Source organism: Enhydra lutris, unplaced genomic scaffold, assembly GCF_002288905.1.
Source record: "Enhydra lutris kenyoni isolate GAN:26980312 unplaced genomic scaffold, ASM228890v2 scaffoldscaffold96, whole genome shotgun sequence".
In the NCBI taxonomy this organism is placed as follows: domain Eukaryota; kingdom Metazoa; phylum Chordata; class Mammalia; order Carnivora; family Mustelidae; genus Enhydra; species Enhydra lutris.
The window spans coordinates 1925197-1943311 of record NW_019154180.1 but is presented as its reverse complement, the minus strand read 5'-3'; the positions used below and the strand labels follow the sequence as shown (position 1 = coordinate 1943311).

At 35.5% G+C, this 18115-nt stretch overlaps 1 protein-coding gene across 1 annotated transcript in view; it reads left to right on the top strand.

Annotated features, from left to right (window-relative positions):
• LOC111139171 (gamma-aminobutyric acid type A receptor alpha3 subunit) overlaps positions 1–18115 on the top strand; it is a 369241-nt gene that overhangs the window by 278210 nt on the left and 72916 nt on the right. Inside the window, exon 6 of the mRNA XM_022491349.1 lies at positions 10330–10412. Within this exon, the coding sequence (XP_022347057.1) occupies positions 10330–10412 (83 nt within the window). The remainder of the gene's footprint in view (positions 1–10329; positions 10413–18115) is intronic.

Genomic DNA, 18115 nt, shown 5'->3' with positions numbered 1-18115 from the left:
TGTGTGCAAAGACAAACAGAGTTTTGTGTCATGAAATCACACATATCTGCAGATGGGTGGAGAGTGGGGAAATGTGTGAATGTCAGAAAATGAGGCTGGAGCTACATGTCTGAGGTAGTTCTTAAAACTTATATGTGCTCCCCAAAAGGCTAAATGCAGTGGTAAACTTATAGTCTTCCAAATAGGAAGCCCAAGGGCGTTCCAGTATATTAAAGCCTTTTGTCTATAGCTTGAGTATTTAATAGTAAGCCTGAAGACGACTGAGATTATTACAACTAATGCACTGCTTGGTTTGGTGTTTGGGGGTTGGGTATTTGAAATGGCTCATCCTCTACTGATAATGGTTAGTAATGATTTACTCTCTTTTCTTTTTCATCATAAAGTTCACGCCTTGCCCTTTACTCTATGGTCATAGAAAAAGCCTGCCTAGTACCTCTGAAGTAGTGTTTTCTACCTTTTAGTTTTTAGAAAGAATATTTCTCAGAATTCAGAGCAGATTGTTCCATTTCTAAAATGCCTAGGTGACATATTGCCTACAGTGAGGCTCATACTGATCTCCAGAGACCCTGTGCCCTACTACATTTATGTTTCTCCTTCCTATATTTCTCTTAATGTGTTGACTATCTCACTGAACAATTAGTGCATATAATTAGTAAAATTTAAATCTTTAACCTTTGGAACTTCAGTAAGTTCAGAAACTTCTCTAGAATTTTTTCCTATGTTATGCCTCTACTTTAAAAAATTGGTATTCTACATGCAAAACTCTAGAAACAATGTGATATTTTTCTGTGGAGCAATTAAGAACTAGGTGATTCATTTTAATTCATATTCATTTTATAGTTTTTAAAACTCTTTGAGGTATGACATACATATTTTGAGGTGTACAAATGTTATGTGTATAGCTCCACCTTGTTCTAGGTAAGGAATGTGTTCTAGATATTGCAGTAGTAGAAGGATAAAGAAAAGGGGAAGTGGCTTAGTAAAGTGAGAGGTATTATCAAGATATGAGGACCAAAGATTTATTTTCTAGGAGGATTGCTTTCTCGGGCCAAAGGCAAATGGACGCTGAGAACATGGATGCAATACCATCTGAGCTGGAAATTTTTCCTTGTTGAGTTATTGCATTGGGTACATTCCCACCTAAAAGCAAGTGACTTACATATGATATTCAATCTAGTTCAGGAGACAAATATGTACCAATAAAATCCTAAAATTTCAAAACATTATATAACAAATATAAAATAAACATTGGCTTTTGTGTTAATGATACAATAGAAATATCAGCAAATAGTATAATAAGAATAGTCTCTGATATGTGTGTGTTCATTTTGGATACATACTTAGATATTTCCAGTGGGGATGAGATAAGGCACCAAATAACCAAGTCACAAATTTGTCTCAATTTCAAAGGAATAGAAAAGAGACTATTTACTCAGTGGCTTTAAGTCAATAGCAGGGATTTTTAATGAGATGCCATCGCTTGATTATTGGAGTAAACATTTTTAAACCAGCATATTCATCATACCTCCTTATTTCATGCCTCCTTTCCACTTTGAGATTCTGATACATACTTTCTGCCAGTGGTAAAAGGTGTATTATTCATGGGTAGTGCATACTGTAGGAAATAGATGAGATACTGAGAATCACTGGTGTTAGGATTCATTGTAAAGGATGTTAATCCAATTATTATACCCTGAATCTCAGCTCTTAGACTTTTTGCCTTCCTTCATAATACTATCCAGTTTTAGAGCTTTAATCAGCATTTGGAAAATAAAACCTAACAAAGCCCAGAGAACTGAAATAACTTGCATATACTTATTAAGAGATAGAGTTGGGTTGTAAATCTTCTAGTCTAGCTTTGGAATCCATGCTCTTAAAAACTATGCTATAATGCCTCTCTTGCTTTTTTTTATTTTATAAGAACTCTTTTTGAAGTATTATTTATATCTGATAAAATTTATATTTTAAGTGTGCATTTCAATGATTTTTAGTAAATTTAGAGTTGTTCAACTATAACCACAATCTAGATTTAGAATATTTCTATCACCTCTAAAAATATTTCCAAATATTTTCAGTCACCATCCATTCTCAACCACAGCCTCAGGCAACCACTAATTTACTTCCTGTCTCTATAGATTTGCCTTTCCTGGACACTTAGTGTGAATAGAAAATATAGTATGTGACCTTTTGTGTCTGGCTACTTTCACTTAGCACAATGCACTTGAGATTCCTCCCTGTTGTTGTCTGTATTTATTTAATTTGTTTAGAGAGCGAGAGAGTGAGAGTGTGCGAGCAGTGGGAGGGGCAGAGAGAGAGGGAGAGAGGGGATTTTAAGCAGGTTCTCACCCAGTGAAGACTCTGACACTGGGCTCTATCTTGACCCTGAGATCATGATCTGAACCAAAAATGAGAGTCAGTTGCTCAACTGACTGAACCACCCAAGTGCACCCATGTTGTTGTCCTTATTCCTTTTCACTGATGACTAATATTCTATTGTGTGAATATGCCACATTTTGTTCAATCATTATTTGATGGACATTTAGGTCATTTCCATCTTTTGGCTATCATAAATAATTCTGCTATGTCAAGGTCTTTTTGTGGACATCTGTTTTCATTTCTCTTAGATAAAAGAATTAGAGTGGAGCCACAGGATTTTATAGGAAGTATATGTTTAACTTTTTTAAGAAACTGATGAAATGTTTTCCAAAATGTGCTTTAGCATTAGGTATTTCCACCAGTGATTTATGAGGTTCCATTTTCTTCAGATTCTTGCAAACACTTGATATTGTTAGTCTTTTTTATTTTAGCCATGCTATTACACATGTAGCAGTATCTTACTGTGGTTTTAATTTACATTTCCCTAATGACTGATGATATTGAGTATCTTGTTATGTCCTTATTAGTCGACAGAGTATTTTTTATTAGATGTGGTGGTATTCCATAATTTTTAATGTATATATTTTTATTAAACGTGTATTTAAGTATCTTGCTCATTTTCAAATTGAGCTGTTTTTTTCTCATTTTTGAGTTGTAAGAATTATTTTTTTTTATTGGATCATGCTAGTCATCATACAGTACATCATTAGTTTTTGATGTAGTGTTCCAAGATTCATTGTTTACGTATAAAACCCAGTGCTCCATGTAATACGTGACCTCCTTAATACCTACCACCAGGCTCACCCATCTCCCCACACCCCCCCAAAACCCTCAGTTTGTTTCTCAGAGTCTACAGTCTCTCATGGTTCATCACCCCTTCTGATTCCCCCCCAAACACTTTTCCTTTCCTTCTCCTAATGTCCTCCATGTTATTCCTTAGGTTCCACATGTAAGTGAAACCATATGATAATGGACTTTCTCTGCTTGACTTATTCCACTTAGCATAATCTCCTCCAGTCCTGTCCATGTTGATGCAAAAGTTTGGTATTCATCTTTTTTGATGGCTGAGTAATATTACATTGTATATAAGGACCACATCTTCCTTATCCGTCTGTTGAAGAGCATCTCAACCCTTTCCACAGTTTGGCTATTGTGGACATTGCTGCTATGAGCAAGACATACAAATGGCTAGCAGACTCATGTAAAAGTGTTCATCATCATTAGCCATCTGGGAAATTAAAATCAAAACCACATTGAGATACCACCTTATACCAGTTAGAATGGTAAAAATTAACAAGGAAAGAAACAACAAATGTTGGAAAAGATATGGAGTTGTAAGAATTATTTATATGTTCTTAATATAGATTATTTATCAACATATGATTCACAAATATACTCATTTTATGGCTGTCTTTTTATTTTCTTATGGTGTCTTTTGAAGAGCAAAATGTTTACATTTTAGTAAGATCCATTTTATTCCATTTTTTATTTTTTTATAGCTCATACTTCTGGTGGTCTAAGAAATCTTTGCTTGACTCCAGGTTACAAAGATTTTCTCCTATAATTTTTTAGAAATTTTATCTCTTACATTTTGACGTATGTTCCACTGGAGTTGATTTTTGTTTATGATATGAGGTAAGTGTCTATGTTCATTTTTTTGCATGTAGATATTCTCCCAGCACCATTTGTTGAAAATGCTATTTTTTTTTCTGTCTTGAATTGCTTTGAACCTTGGTCAAAGTCAATTGACTATAAATGTGAAAGTTATCTCTGGACTTTCTATTCTTTTCTTTTGATCTATATTGCCTGTTTTTAGACCAAACCCATGCAATATTGATTACTGTAGTTTGTTAGTATGTTTTGAAATTGGGAAGATATTTTTTCTTTCTAAATATGGATTGCCTATTCTAGATCCTTTGCATTCCTATATAACTTTAAGGATCAGCTTGCTATTTTTATAAAAAGAAAAGCTTCTGAGATTTTGATAAGAAATGTGTTGAATCCAGTGATCAATTTGGAGAGAATCTTAATAATCTCAGGACTTCTATAAACATGGAATATCTGAAACTTGTTATTTGCAATTAAAGAAAGTTTTGTTTTTTTACTTTCCATTTTTCATTTCTTTAACTTCTTTAGTTTGCCTAAATTTTTTTTAATATCTTATTTATTTGAGAGAGAAAGAGAGAGAGTGAACACACATATGAGCAGTGGGGAGGAGCAGACTCAGGGCTCCATGTGGGGCTTGGTATGGGGCTCAATCCTGGAACCCTGAGATCATTACCTGAGCCAAAGGCAGATGCTTAACCAATTGAGCCACCTAGGCACCCCATAGCTTACCCAAATTTTTAAGCAGCTTTACTGAAATATGATCCACCTGTCCTATAATTCACCTTTTTTAAATGTAAAAGTAAATGTTTTCTGGTATATTTACAGGGTTATGTAGGTATCACCAATACATAATTTCAGAATACTTTAGTTGCTCTAAAAAAGAAACTGCATACCCATTAGCAGTGACTTCCATTACTTTCTTTCTTAGACTGATTAAAAATCTCCAGGAAAATGCTTAATAAGAGAGAATGGACATCCTTATTTTATTCATGATCTTAGGAGGAAATAGTCTTTTATCATAAAGTATGGTTCCAGATATAGATTTTTCACAAATGTTCTTTATCAGTTGAGAAAGTTCCCTTCTATTTCTAGTTTTTTGAGAGTTTTGGATCATGAATGGGTGCTGAATTTCACCTTCCTGCTGTTGTCCTTCAAGTTATTCTTCATACAGATGCCAGAATAATCCTAAAATGTTAGATCAAATCACCATTCTACTCAGAATTGTGCAATACCTCCACATTTCATTTAAGGTAAAACCCAAAATATCCAGAGCCACCCGGGTGGCTCAGTCATTAGGCATCTGCCTTTGGCTCAGGTCATGGTCCTGGGTTCCTGGGATCAAGCCCCACACCAGGCTTCCTATTCAGTGGAAAGCCTGCTTCTCTCTCTCCCACTCCCTCTTCTTGTGTTCCCTTTCTCACTGTGTCTGTCAAATAAATAAATAAAATCTCAAAAACAAACAAACAAACAAACAAACACCTAAATATCCTAGGAGGCCCTTGTACTATCTAGTATATTCCCCATAGTTTCCTCTTTAAATTCATCTACTATTAATCTTTCCTCTTTATCTCTGCACTATGGCCACAGTGGCCTAGTTGCTCTTCCTTGAATACACTGGACTAACTTCTATCTCAAGTCCTTTGCATTTGTTACTCCCTCTATTTTGAATGTTCTTCCAAGTGTCTACAAGGCTCACTCTCATTTCCTTCAGGTTACTGCTTAAAAGTCATCTACTCAGTGAGGTATTCCCTGAACACCCTACTAAAAATCGCAATCCCTCTCTAATACTTTCGATTCACATATTATTTTTCTTCCTGAAGCATATTACCTTTTACTATATTATATGATTGACAGATTGGTCAATTGATTTATCTTTTTAATTTTTTTGTCCTCCCTTCACTCAAATGTAAGTTTTAAGAGGGCAGCACTCTTGATATGTTTACTAATACACTTATATTGCTTAGAATATTAACTGGCACATAGTCGGTGATCAGAAAGTATTTGAAGACTACACCAAAGACTCAGGAAACTTGTAGTTTAATTTCCTTTTTAGTTTAATTTCCTTCCCTTCTGTTTCATTATGTAAAACATCTGAGGAGATAAAACCAGATATTTTTGATAAATATTTTGATAAAGCTCTTTCTGCTCTGAAATTCCAGGAAAGAGGCTATATGCCCACAGAAAAGAATAAGTTGAGATATTATGCTATTAAGGAATCATATTAAGATGCTTTTTGCCTGGAACCCTAAAAATACCTAAACCCTGTTTGCCCAGCCTATACCTCCTCTCGGCAAGATCCTAATAGAAATACATGCTTTTAGGAAACAAAACTCATTCTTTAATTCATTCATTCAGTGGATATGTGTTGAACATCTACAGTGTGCCAGGTAACATGCTAGGTTCCTAGCACCCATCAAAGAGAAAACAAGGCAAAAATCCATAACCTTATAGTAAGGAGAAAAAAATGATAAATAGAAAAAAAATAGATGTTATAACATATTAAATGTTAAGTGCTATGGGAAAAGAAGGAGCATGGTAAGGTTTACTAACCTAATGTAGATAGTAAACTGAGTAGAGGTCGGGGTGGGCCTCATTTAGAAAACAATAATTAAGCAAAGATTTGAAAAAAAATATGAAGGTATAACAAGTGCAAAGACCATGCTGTTAAGAACCTGACATGTTGAAAGAGCAACAAAGAAGCCAGTGTGGCTGGAACAAAGTGAGCAAGGGAGGACTTTGTAGGAGATAAGCCGTATAGGAACAGAAGACAAGGTCATATAAGACCCCATTAGCCACGGCAAGGACTTTGGCTTTTAGTCTGTATAAGATGAAGAAGTGTTAGGAGCACCTGAGTGGTTCAGTTAGTTAAGCATCTGCCTTTGGCTCAGGTCATGGTCCCAGGGTCCTGGGATTGAGCCCTACATTGGGCTTTCTGCTCGGTGGGGAGCCTGCTTCTCCTCCTTTTGCCTGCTGCTCCACCTGTTTGTGTGCTCTCTCTCTCTGTGTGTGTCAAATAAATAAAATCTTTAAAAAATAGATGAGGAAGCATTAGAAGACTATTGTGTAGAGAATATACTGTAAAAGGAAAGGGTGATAGCAGAGACTAGTTAGGGGGTCTTGGTGGTAATAAAATTAACTTTTTACTATGGTGAAATAGAAACCAGTTTTGAACAGCAAATGGTAAGGTGATAAGGGAGCCAGGATGCAGCAAATCACAGTGAAATAAGAGCAGTAATGGAGGGGAGGGTGCGTGTGCGCATGTGCACACTTGTATGCATATATGCAGGGCTAACAAAGTTTCCTTTCTATCTGTATCTTTTACCCCCAAAGAAAGGAATTTCCTGGATTGTCTCTTAGTTCCTGTCTCATTTTTGCATAAGAATCAAAGTAGGCCAAACCATGAAGTGGAACTGAGTCCCTATGACCTGAATGCCACATTTTGAGGGGTCCTTGACCTTTCTTGAAAAGCCCACTAAAGACTATTTGCTGTACAGTAGATCTCTAGGACTTATTCATCTTATAAAACTGAAACCTAGCACCTTTTCACTAATATCTTCCTATTCCCTCCCCACTAGCCCCTGGTAGCCACCATTCCACTCTCTGCTTCCATGAGTTTGACTATCCCACATATAAAGGAGATCATATAGTATTCATCTTTCTCTGTCTTGTTTATTTCACTTAGCACAATGTCCTCTAGGTTCATCAATGTGGTTTAAAATGGCAGGATTTCTTTCTTTTGTTAAGGCTAAATAATATTCCATTATATGTATATACATTTTCTTATACACCTATTGATGGATACTTAGATTTCTTCTATGTCTTGGCTTTTGTGGATAATACTACAATGCATATGGTAATGCAGATATCTCTTTGAAATCCTGATTTCAGTAACTTTGGACATATATTCCCAAAAGTAGGATTGCTGGATCCTATGGTAGTTCTATTTTTAATTTTTTGAAGACACTCCATACTGTTTTCCAGAGTTACTGCACCAATTTACATTCCTACCAACAGTGCACAGGATTGCTTTTTATCCACATCCTCATCAATACTTGTTATCTCCTGTCTTTTTCATAATAGCCTATCTAACAGGTATGAGGTAATAACTCATTGTGGTTTTCATTTGCATTTCCCTGATGATTAGTGATATTGAGCACCTTTTCATGTACCTGGGTCCATTTGTATGTCTTCTTTGGAGTAATGTCTACTCAGATCCATTTCTCAGTTAACAATATTCTATGGTATACTTAAAAATTTGCTAACTGGACAGATCTTATGTTAAGTGCTCTTGTCACATGAAACAATAAAAACAGTAATAATAATAAGAGGGTAGAAGGAAGGTTTTGGAGGGGACAGATATGTTTATGACATAGATCGTAGTGATGAGGATATTAGCCTGAGTATAGTCAGGCTGCTTTCTACTGTAGAAAAACTTGAAGGGGGTCTTGAAAGTTATAACAAGTTAAAGGGAAAGAAGAAAGGGAGAAGGGAAGACAGTATGACATGGGATGTCAGAGAGCATTAGGATGTGTTTCAGAGCTAATGAAAAGAGCACAGCATAATCTGGCTTGTGAGGTTCCCTGCCTTCATTATCTGCCTTCTCCTCTCTACTCTGTGCCTAGGTATGATGGGCAAGATGTATATGTGAAGGAAAATAGAAAAGTTATATGAATCAGTTCTGCTCTTAATCAGAAATCAGTGCCCTGTGCATCTTGCTTTGATAATCTATTTGTTGTGGTCTTATTTGCCATGTCCCCAGGACTGCTGGGTAGACATAAAGTAATTTCCCCTTGGCATTACTCATAAAAGGCAGTATCTTGGAAGTACTAATATAAGTAGAAAGAAGGAACACAACTTTCTTTATTAAAGCCTCATGGAATCTTTTAACTATCCAACACTAGGAACAGGTTTCTCAGTGAAATACATTATTTGTGTGTCAAATTCTTTGAATTAAGAAACCCTCTTTATACCTTAAGAATAAAAGTGGATTGTTGAGATATTGCAGGCTGACTTGAGAATTAAGCTTTTGTCCAAGACACATGGAACATTTTATAAGTATTGAAAGGATTAATTAGATCTGCAAGGACACTTGCTCTCTAGTTCCTTTTACTGTTTATATGGGAGAAGTAAAAATAAGAGATGAATAAGTATTTGTTGAAGAGCATACTCTTGGTTTCTGCCATTTAGTCTGGAGTTTTTGCTAATACACACTTGAGCATGTTTGTTTTAATCAGCCTGCTTTGTACAATATCTAGTATTGCTCCTCTGATCATTTGTGAAGTGTTATAATTCATCAGGTTTAACAATTAACTAGGATTGGAGATGCTGGTCAGTTAGTCCCCTAGAACTTGAAGAGGATGACATAGATGGAATCTAGTATGACCAAGAAATATACTGATTAGCTAGAAATAACCCATCAGAGCTTGGCTCCAAAGAACTCTGAATTTCTGTTGAATAGGTCCTTTTTCTACATAGAGGCAACTATCTAGGCCAAGGGAAATTGAGGCTAAAAATTCTTTAAAGAAATCAGAGGGAAATCTTAGAATAGATTATTTAAGCAGACTAATGCAGGAAAATGAATATGTGGGCATGGTAAATCATACCCCATCCAGATTTTCATTGAGGAATCCATGCAGTCTCTCCTATATGATATTCCTATAAAGAAAACTTGAGCTCTTTAGACTTAACTTCTGAGGTTTTTGATGTCCTCCATAACCTTTGCATTTATTTTCCCCTGGCCAGTTGTGTGTGTGTGTATGTGTGTCTGTGTGCACACACATGTGTGCATGCATGTGTGCATGTGCACACGCATGTGTGCACAAGTGCGTGTATGTGTTCCCCAAAAGTCATCTCTTTCAACAAAACTATAGCCATTGCTGTGAGCAGCAGAGTCATCTTTCATACCAGTTCATTATCAAGGTGAAGATATTCATCTCTCCTTTCCAGTGCAGTCTTTAAATTGGTTAACTCACTTGATAGCCTGCTGAAAATTATTTAATAAATGATTAAACTGCTATCAGGAGTGAATGAGTCAGGACCTGGTGTTTTCAGATTTCTTTGAGGAGGAGGACTGGGTGAGGGAGCTCAGCTAAGGCAGATAATTATATTTGTTTTTCTAAAGGTGGTAAGGTGGAATTCAAATCTGATCTAAAAATCTGAATGCTGCTTTGAGAGGCTTTCTAGTTCATTTAATTCATCCCTTGTGTTCATAAAGACTTCAATCTCAATATAAACGAAATCCCACTATTCTTAGGAGCACCCCATTGCTGGTGAATGGACATTAAGCTGTGTGTTTACCACCATTCATTTTAGCTTAATCTCATTTTCTGTTCTCCTTTCTTTTAGGTTAACAATTCATGCTGAGTGCCCCATGCATTTGGAAGATTTTCCTATGGATGTGCATGCCTGCCCACTGAAGTTTGGAAGCTGTACGTATTTTCTCACTTTCTATTTATCTGATCTTCTTCTGAAAGAAATAGTGTATTTCCTGTTCTATCCCCTAGTGGTTTCTAAAGCTGAAGCCTTGAATTCAGGGTGGTATGGGAGGGGGAAGGGAATTGGGGTTGATCAGGAGAGGAGACTTAGCTTTTAATACTTTTCTTTGTAGAAAGCAAACATTATCTCACCATTTCAGACTCATTTCTGTCATTAGATTAAAATAATAACTTCTATTTCCTAAATTGTCCAGAAGATATAGTAAGACAGAGCTAATACACTGTGATGAACACTGGGCATTGAATATTGTATATAAGTGATGAATCACTGTATTGTAACACCTGAAACTAATGTTACACTGTATGTTAACAAACTGGAATTTAACAGGACTGGAAGAGATTATGCTGAGTGAAATAAGTCAAGCAGAGAAAGTCAATTATCATATGGTTTCACTTATTTGTGGGGCATAACAAATAGCACGGAGGACAAGGGGAGATGGAGAGGAGAAGGGAGTTGAGGGAAATTGGAAGGGGAGGTGAACCATGAGAGACTATGGACTCTGAAAAACAATCTGAGGGTTTTGAAGGGGCGAGGGGTGGGAGGTTGGGGGATCCAGGTGGTGGGTATTGTAGAGGGCACGGATTGCATGGAGAACTGGGTGTGGTGCAAAAATAATGAATACTGTTACACTGAAAAAAAAATTAAAAAAAAAACAAAAAACCTTGCGAATGGATGAATGAATAAAAAGACCAAGTTAATCTAGGGTACAGTAGCAGCTTCCTAAAGACAAGATCCCAAAAGGGAAGGTGCTTTTATTTTTGAAATGCCTATTCTATTTGTATCTCATATCATTCTATCTAATTCTCTACAGTAAATGGTAGATAGAAAGAGACCTGGAGATTTTCTCATTTTTACAGAGTATTGCCTTTATCAATAACTGTAAATCTCAAAGAGAAATGAGTAGATACATAGTCCATTTTCAAATAAATTAGAAAAATCAAAATTGAATAGAATTTGAGTGAGTTTCTAGCTCTAAGAATTTTAGAGTAAGTTTCATATAGGGAATCATCTGAGGAATATATCAAGGTCTGTGTTGATTGTGTCTAAATTAAATTTAGATCTATATTCTGAAGTAGAAAGTACATTTGAAAATATCCAAATAATTACATGTGACATATTTTTTCAATCATTGTCAAATATTTATGAATTGTCTCTTATGTGCCAGGCTCTATTGTAGGAATTTGGAGTACATCCATGAATAAAACAAAGACCCCGTCTTTGTGGAGCTTATTTTATAGAGGAGAGAGTGATGATGAAAGATAAATAACAGATTAAAAAATAACATATAAAGTATGGTATAAAGTGAAAATCACTGTAAGAAAACATAAAATTACTACAGAATAAGGGGAATCAGTCTTGTCTAGGTAGAAGATAGGTGTTGCCACTGCAATTTTAAAATTGGGTAATCACCATAGGTCTCTTTAAAGAGTGACAATTGAGCAGAAATTTTAAGGAAGTAAAAGTATTAACAATGCAGATATTAGAGGAAACTGTGCTCCAGGTAGAGGGAATATCCAGGGAAAAGAAGCTAAGTCAGAAAAGTGTCTGGCTTCTCCAGGGGATATCAAAGTATCCAGTCTGGCTGGATAGAGTAAAGGGGAAAGCACTAGGGAAGAATGAGATCAAAGAAGAGACTAGGTCATCTAGAGTCTTGTAGGACATTAAAGGGCTTTGAATTTTACTGATAAAAAGTGAGGAGTGGTTTGAAATTTGGAACAAAATGATTACATTATCTGACTTAGGTTTTTCTTTCTTTTTTTCTGTTTAGAATGCACTTTTTTGTGTGTTATGTTAGTCACCATAAAATACATCATTAGCTTTTGATGCAGTGTTCCAAGATTCATTGTTTATATACAACACCCAGAGTTCCTTGCAATACATGCCCTTCTTAATACCCACCACCAGGCTCACCCATGCCCCCACACTCATCCCCTCTAAAACCCTCAGTTTGTTTTACAGAGTCCACTGTCTCTCATGGTTCATCTCTCCCTCAGATTTGCCCCAATTCACTTTTCCTTTCCTTCTCCTAATGTCCTCCATGTTATTCCTTATGTTCTACAAGTAAGTGAAACCATATTTGACTTTCTCTGTTTGACTTATTCCACTTAGCATAATCTCCTCCAGTCCTGTCCATGTTGATAGAAAAGTTGGGTATTCATCCTTTTTGATGGAGGTGTAATATTCTATTGTATATATGGACCGTAGCTTCTTTATCCATTCATCTGTCGAAGGGCATCTTGGCTCTTTCCACAGTTTAGTGACTGTGGCCATTGCTGCTATGAACATTGGGGTACAGATGGCCCTTCTTTTCACTACATCTGTATTTTTGGGGTAAATACCCAGTAGTGCAATTGCTGGGTCATAGGGGAGCTCTATTTTTAATTTTTTGAGGAATCTCTACACTGTTTTCCAAAGCGGCTGCACCAACTTGCATTCCCACCAACAGTGTAAGAGGGTTCCCTATTCTCCACATCCTCTCCAATATTTGTTGTCTCCTGCCATGTTAATCTTCGCCATCCTAACTGGTGTAAGGTGGTATCTCAATGTGGTTTTGATTTTAATTTCCCTGATGGCTAATGGTAATGAACATTTTTTCATGTGTCTACTAGCCATTTGTATGTCTTCATTGGAGAAGTGTCTACTCATGTCTTCTGCCCATTTTTTGACATGACTATATGTTTTTTGGGTGTTGAGTTTGGGGAGTTCTTCATAGATCTTGGATATCAGTCCTTTGTTGTAGTGCTTTAAAAGAATCATTATGGATACTCTATTAAAAATATAAATATGGGAAGAACAGAAGAAGGAAGTCCAGTTAAAATGATATTGCAATAGTTCAGATGAGAAATGAAAATAGCTCAAATTACAGTGATATTGGCAAAAATAATGAGAAAGACTGTGGGTGAACATGTCTCATGAACAATTAGAAAACCTAGGACTGTTGAAGCAATGAGGATTGAAAGACAAAAGTTCTGGAGAAAGGGTGGAACTTCTTGTAGATGAATTTGTGAACTACATCTTCTTCATTCTTTGTGGTAGTTGACAATTCTGGCCATGAATTTCAGCTTATAATTCAAGTTTGGCCCTAAACATATGACTGTTGCTAGATGATGGGGGGGGGAAAAGCAATAGTTTTCATGGTCACAGAGAGCTAAAGTGATAAAAGTAGAGATTTAGAAGGTCTCAAACTCTTGGCTAATAACAGTCTCAATACAATTGCTAAATTTTGAATATGCACAAATCATAAGGCTAAAAAAAGCAATATAAAAACTTCTGAAAAGTAAAGCTGGCTTTCCTACAGACTCCCAATGTTATAAAAAAAGAAGGCATGCCAGGCTCTTAGTTTAAATCCCTAGAGAAACTATGTCCTAGTTACAAGGGAGCAGCAGAGACATACCAAGTTTAACCAAAACTAAAATTCAACTCAGTCCCTTGAAAGAATTAAGGTAATAATTTTCCCACATTATCTGTTTAACAAAGGGAAGAATGAGGTCTTTCTGGTGGAAATCAACATCATCTGAAAAGTTCTACAGTTTATTATACAATGTCTGCAATTCAATGAAAAAGATCATTAAGCATAACAATACACAGGACCATATAACCTAAAACCAAGATTTTAAAACAAAAAGAAATGGAATATGGAAATAGGTCAACAGGTGACCCAGATATCGGAGTTTGTAGACAAGGGCTTTTAAAAACTGTGGTTAATATGTTCAAGAAAAAAGAGAAAAGAAGAAAAAAATAGATAAAAGAAAAAAAAAAGAATTTCAGCAGAAAATTGGAATCTATAAAGAACAAATTAGAAATCACTTATGGAAGATACATACCTACAATTCAGAATTGAATGGACAGGTTTATTTTTTCCATTTTTAAATTCAAATTCAATTAATTAACATATAATGTATTATTGGTTTCACAGGTAGAGGTCAGTGATTCATCAGTCTTATAAAATACTTAGTGCTCATTACATCACATGCCCTCCTTAATATCTATCACCCAGTTACCCATTCCCCTACCTCCCTCCCCACCAGCAACCCTGTTTGTTTCCTATAATTAAGAGTCTCTTATGGGGACGCCTGGGTGGCTCAGTGGGTTAAAGCCTCTGCCTTCAGCTCGGGTTATGATCCCAGGGTTCTGGGATCGGCCCCGCATCAGGCTCTCTGCTCAGCAGGGAACCTGATTCCCCCTCTCTCTCTGCCTGCCTCTCTGCCTACTTATGATCTGTCAAATAAATAAATAAAATCTTTAGAAAAAAAAAAGAAGAAGAAGAATCTCTTATGGTTTGTCTCCCTCTCTGGTTTTATCTTGTTTTATTTTCTCCTGTCTTCCCCTATGATCCTCTGTTTTGTTTCTTAAATTCCACATATGAGTGTGATCATATGATAATTTTCTTTCTCTGACTGACTTATTTTGCTTAGCATAATACCCTCTAGTTCCATCCACATCATTGCAAATGGCAAGATTTCATTCTTTTGATGGCTGAGTAATATTCCATTTTGTGTGTGTGTGTGTGTGTGTGTGTGTGTGTGTGTGTGTGTTTGTGTGTATACTACTTCTTCTTTATCCATTTATCTGTTGACAGACATCTGAGCTCTTTCCATATTTTGGTCATTGTGGACATTACTGCTATTAACATTGATGTGCGTGTGCCCCTTCAAATCACTATGTTTGTGTCTTTTGGATAAATACCTAGTAGAGCAATTGCTAGGTCATAGGGTAGCCTATTTTTAACTTCTTGAGGAACCTCCATACTGTTTTCCAGAGTGGCTGCACCATTTGCATTCCCACCAACAGTGTAAAAGGACTTCCCTTTTTCCACATCCTTACCAACATCTGTCATTTCATGAGTTGTTAATTTTAGCCATTCTGACTGATGTAAGGTGATATTTCAGTGTGGTTTTGAATTGTATTTCTCTGATGCCAAGTGATGTGGAACGTGTTTTCATGTCTGTTGGCCATTTGTATGGCCAGAGAAATATCTGTTCATGTCTTCTGCCCATTTCTTGATGGGATTAATTGTTTTTGGGGTGCTGAGTTTGATAAGTTCTTCATAGATTTTGGATTGTAGCCCTTTATCTGATAAGATATTTGCAAATATATTCTCCCTTTCTGTCATTTGTCTTTTGGTTTTGTTGACTGTTTCCTTTGCTGTGCAAAAGCTTTTTATTTTCATGAAGTCTCAATAGTTCATTTTTGCCTTTGTTTCCCTTGTCTTTGGAAACGTGTCTAACAGGAAGTTGTGGTGGCTGAGGTCATAGAGGTTGCTGCCTGTGTTCTCTAGGATTTAAATGAATTCCTGCCTCATATTTAGGTCTTTCATCCATTTTGAGTCTATTTTTGTATATGGTGTAAGTATATGTTGCAGTTTCATTCTTCTACATCTGACGGTCCAATTTTTCCAACACCATGTATTGGAGAGACTATCCTTTGTCCATCAGCTATTCTTCCCTGTTTTGTCAAATATTAGTTGACCGTTGAGTTGAGGGTCCATTTCTGGGTTCTCTATTCCATCCCACTGATCTATGTGTCTGTTTTTGTGCCAGTAACATACTGTCTTGTTTATTACAGCTTTGTAATAGAGCATCGGGTCTGGCATTGTGATGCCACCAGCTTTAGTGTTCTTTTTCAACATTCCTTTGGCTATTCAGGATCTTTTCTGGTTCCATACAAATTTTGAGAATATTTGTTCTAGCTCTGTGAAGAGTGATGATGGTATTTTGATAGAGATTGAATTGAATGTATGGATTGTTCTAGGTAGCATAGAAATTTTAACAATATTTGTTCTTCCAACCCATGCGCTTGGAATGTTTTTCCATCTCTTTGTGTCTTCCTCATTTTTATTTCATAACTGTTCTATACTTTTCTGAGTACAGATCATTCACTTCTTTGGTTAGGGTTATTCCTAGATTTCTTGTGGGTTTTGGTGCAATTGTAAATGGGATTAATTCATTAATTTCTCTTTCTTCAGTCACATTGTTATTGTATAGAAATGCAATTGATTTTGTATCCTGCCATGTGACTAATGTAACACTCTATGTTAACTATACTGAAATTAAAGTAAAATAATGAACAAAATAAAATAAGGAAAAATAATCTCTAACAAGGAAACAATTCTGGAATGGTAAAGTAAGGACTTTTGAAAATCTCTTCCATAAAACCAAGGAGAACTCAAAATTTTCAAAATAAACTTTCTTCAAACCCTCACCAAAGGTTCACAGCAATTTAAGGAGTGTTATTCAAGAGAAGTGTTTATTCTTGGTGAAATCAGGGATACCTATTTCCAACCTCTACGTCTGGATTCTGTAGAAACCTTGAAGATTTTGTAATAATAGAAGGACTAATCCATCAGGAAGATATCATAATTATAAAGATATATGCACCTAACTATAGAACCCCCAAAATACATGAAGCAAAACTGAAAAAATTTAAAGGAGAAACAGACAACTTAACAGTAATAACTAAAGATTTCACTACTCCACTTTCAACAGATCACTAGACAGGGCATTAACATAGTAATAAAAGACTTAAACAAAATTTAAACAAACTAGATCTAACAAATAACTCTACCCAAGAACATCAAAATACACATTATTTTCAAGAGCACGCAGAACATTTTTCTGAGTAGACCGTATGTTAGACCATAAAACAAGACTCAGTAACTTTAAAAGTATTAAAATAATACAAAATGTGTTTAGTTGAATGAAATTAAAAATAAATAATAAGGGAAATTGAGAAATTCACAAATGTGTTGAAACATGCACTCCTACATAAACAGTGCACTCCTAAATAAAGAATGGGTCAAAGAAGATATCACAAAGGAAATTAGAAAATATTTTGAAATGAGTGAAAATGATACACAGTAAACTAAAATTTATAGAATGCATCAGCTTAAAGCACTGTTCAGAGGGAAATTTATAACTATAACATATTTTAAAAAGCAAGATAAAAAGCTAATAATCTGACCTACTTTAAGAAACTAGGAAAAAAGAGCCAACTAAATCCAAAACAAGTAGGAGGAAGAAAATAATAAACATTGTAGTGAAATTAAATTAGAGAATAGAAAAACATTAAAAAGAATCAAAGAACCTAAAAGTTGGTTTTTTGAGAAGATTGACAAAACTGATAAACCTTTAGCTAGACTCACCAAGCCAGAATAGAAGAAGAATTAAAATTACTAAAATTGTAAAGGAAGGAACATTACTACTGACTTTATGGAAATAAATAAGATTATACAGGAATACTATGAGAAATTGTATGCCAACAAATTAGACAGCCTAGATGAAATGGAAAAATTTCTAGAAATACACGAATTACTGAAACTAACTAAAAGAATAAATAGAAATTTTTATTGGACCTATAACAAAGCGATTAAATTAGTATTGTAATAACTCTCCAACCCCCCAAAACAGGCCTAGATGGCCTCAAAATTTATCTAAACCAAATATTTAAAGAAGAATTAATAATAAGTCTTCATAAAGTGTTGCAAAATACAGAAGAGGAGGTACCATTTCTTAACTCATTCAATCAAGTCATTATTACTCTGATTTAAAAAAAAACACAAAGATCACAAGAAAACCACAGACTAATATTTATTATGAGCATGGACAGAAAAATCTTCAACAAAATACTAGCAAACTGA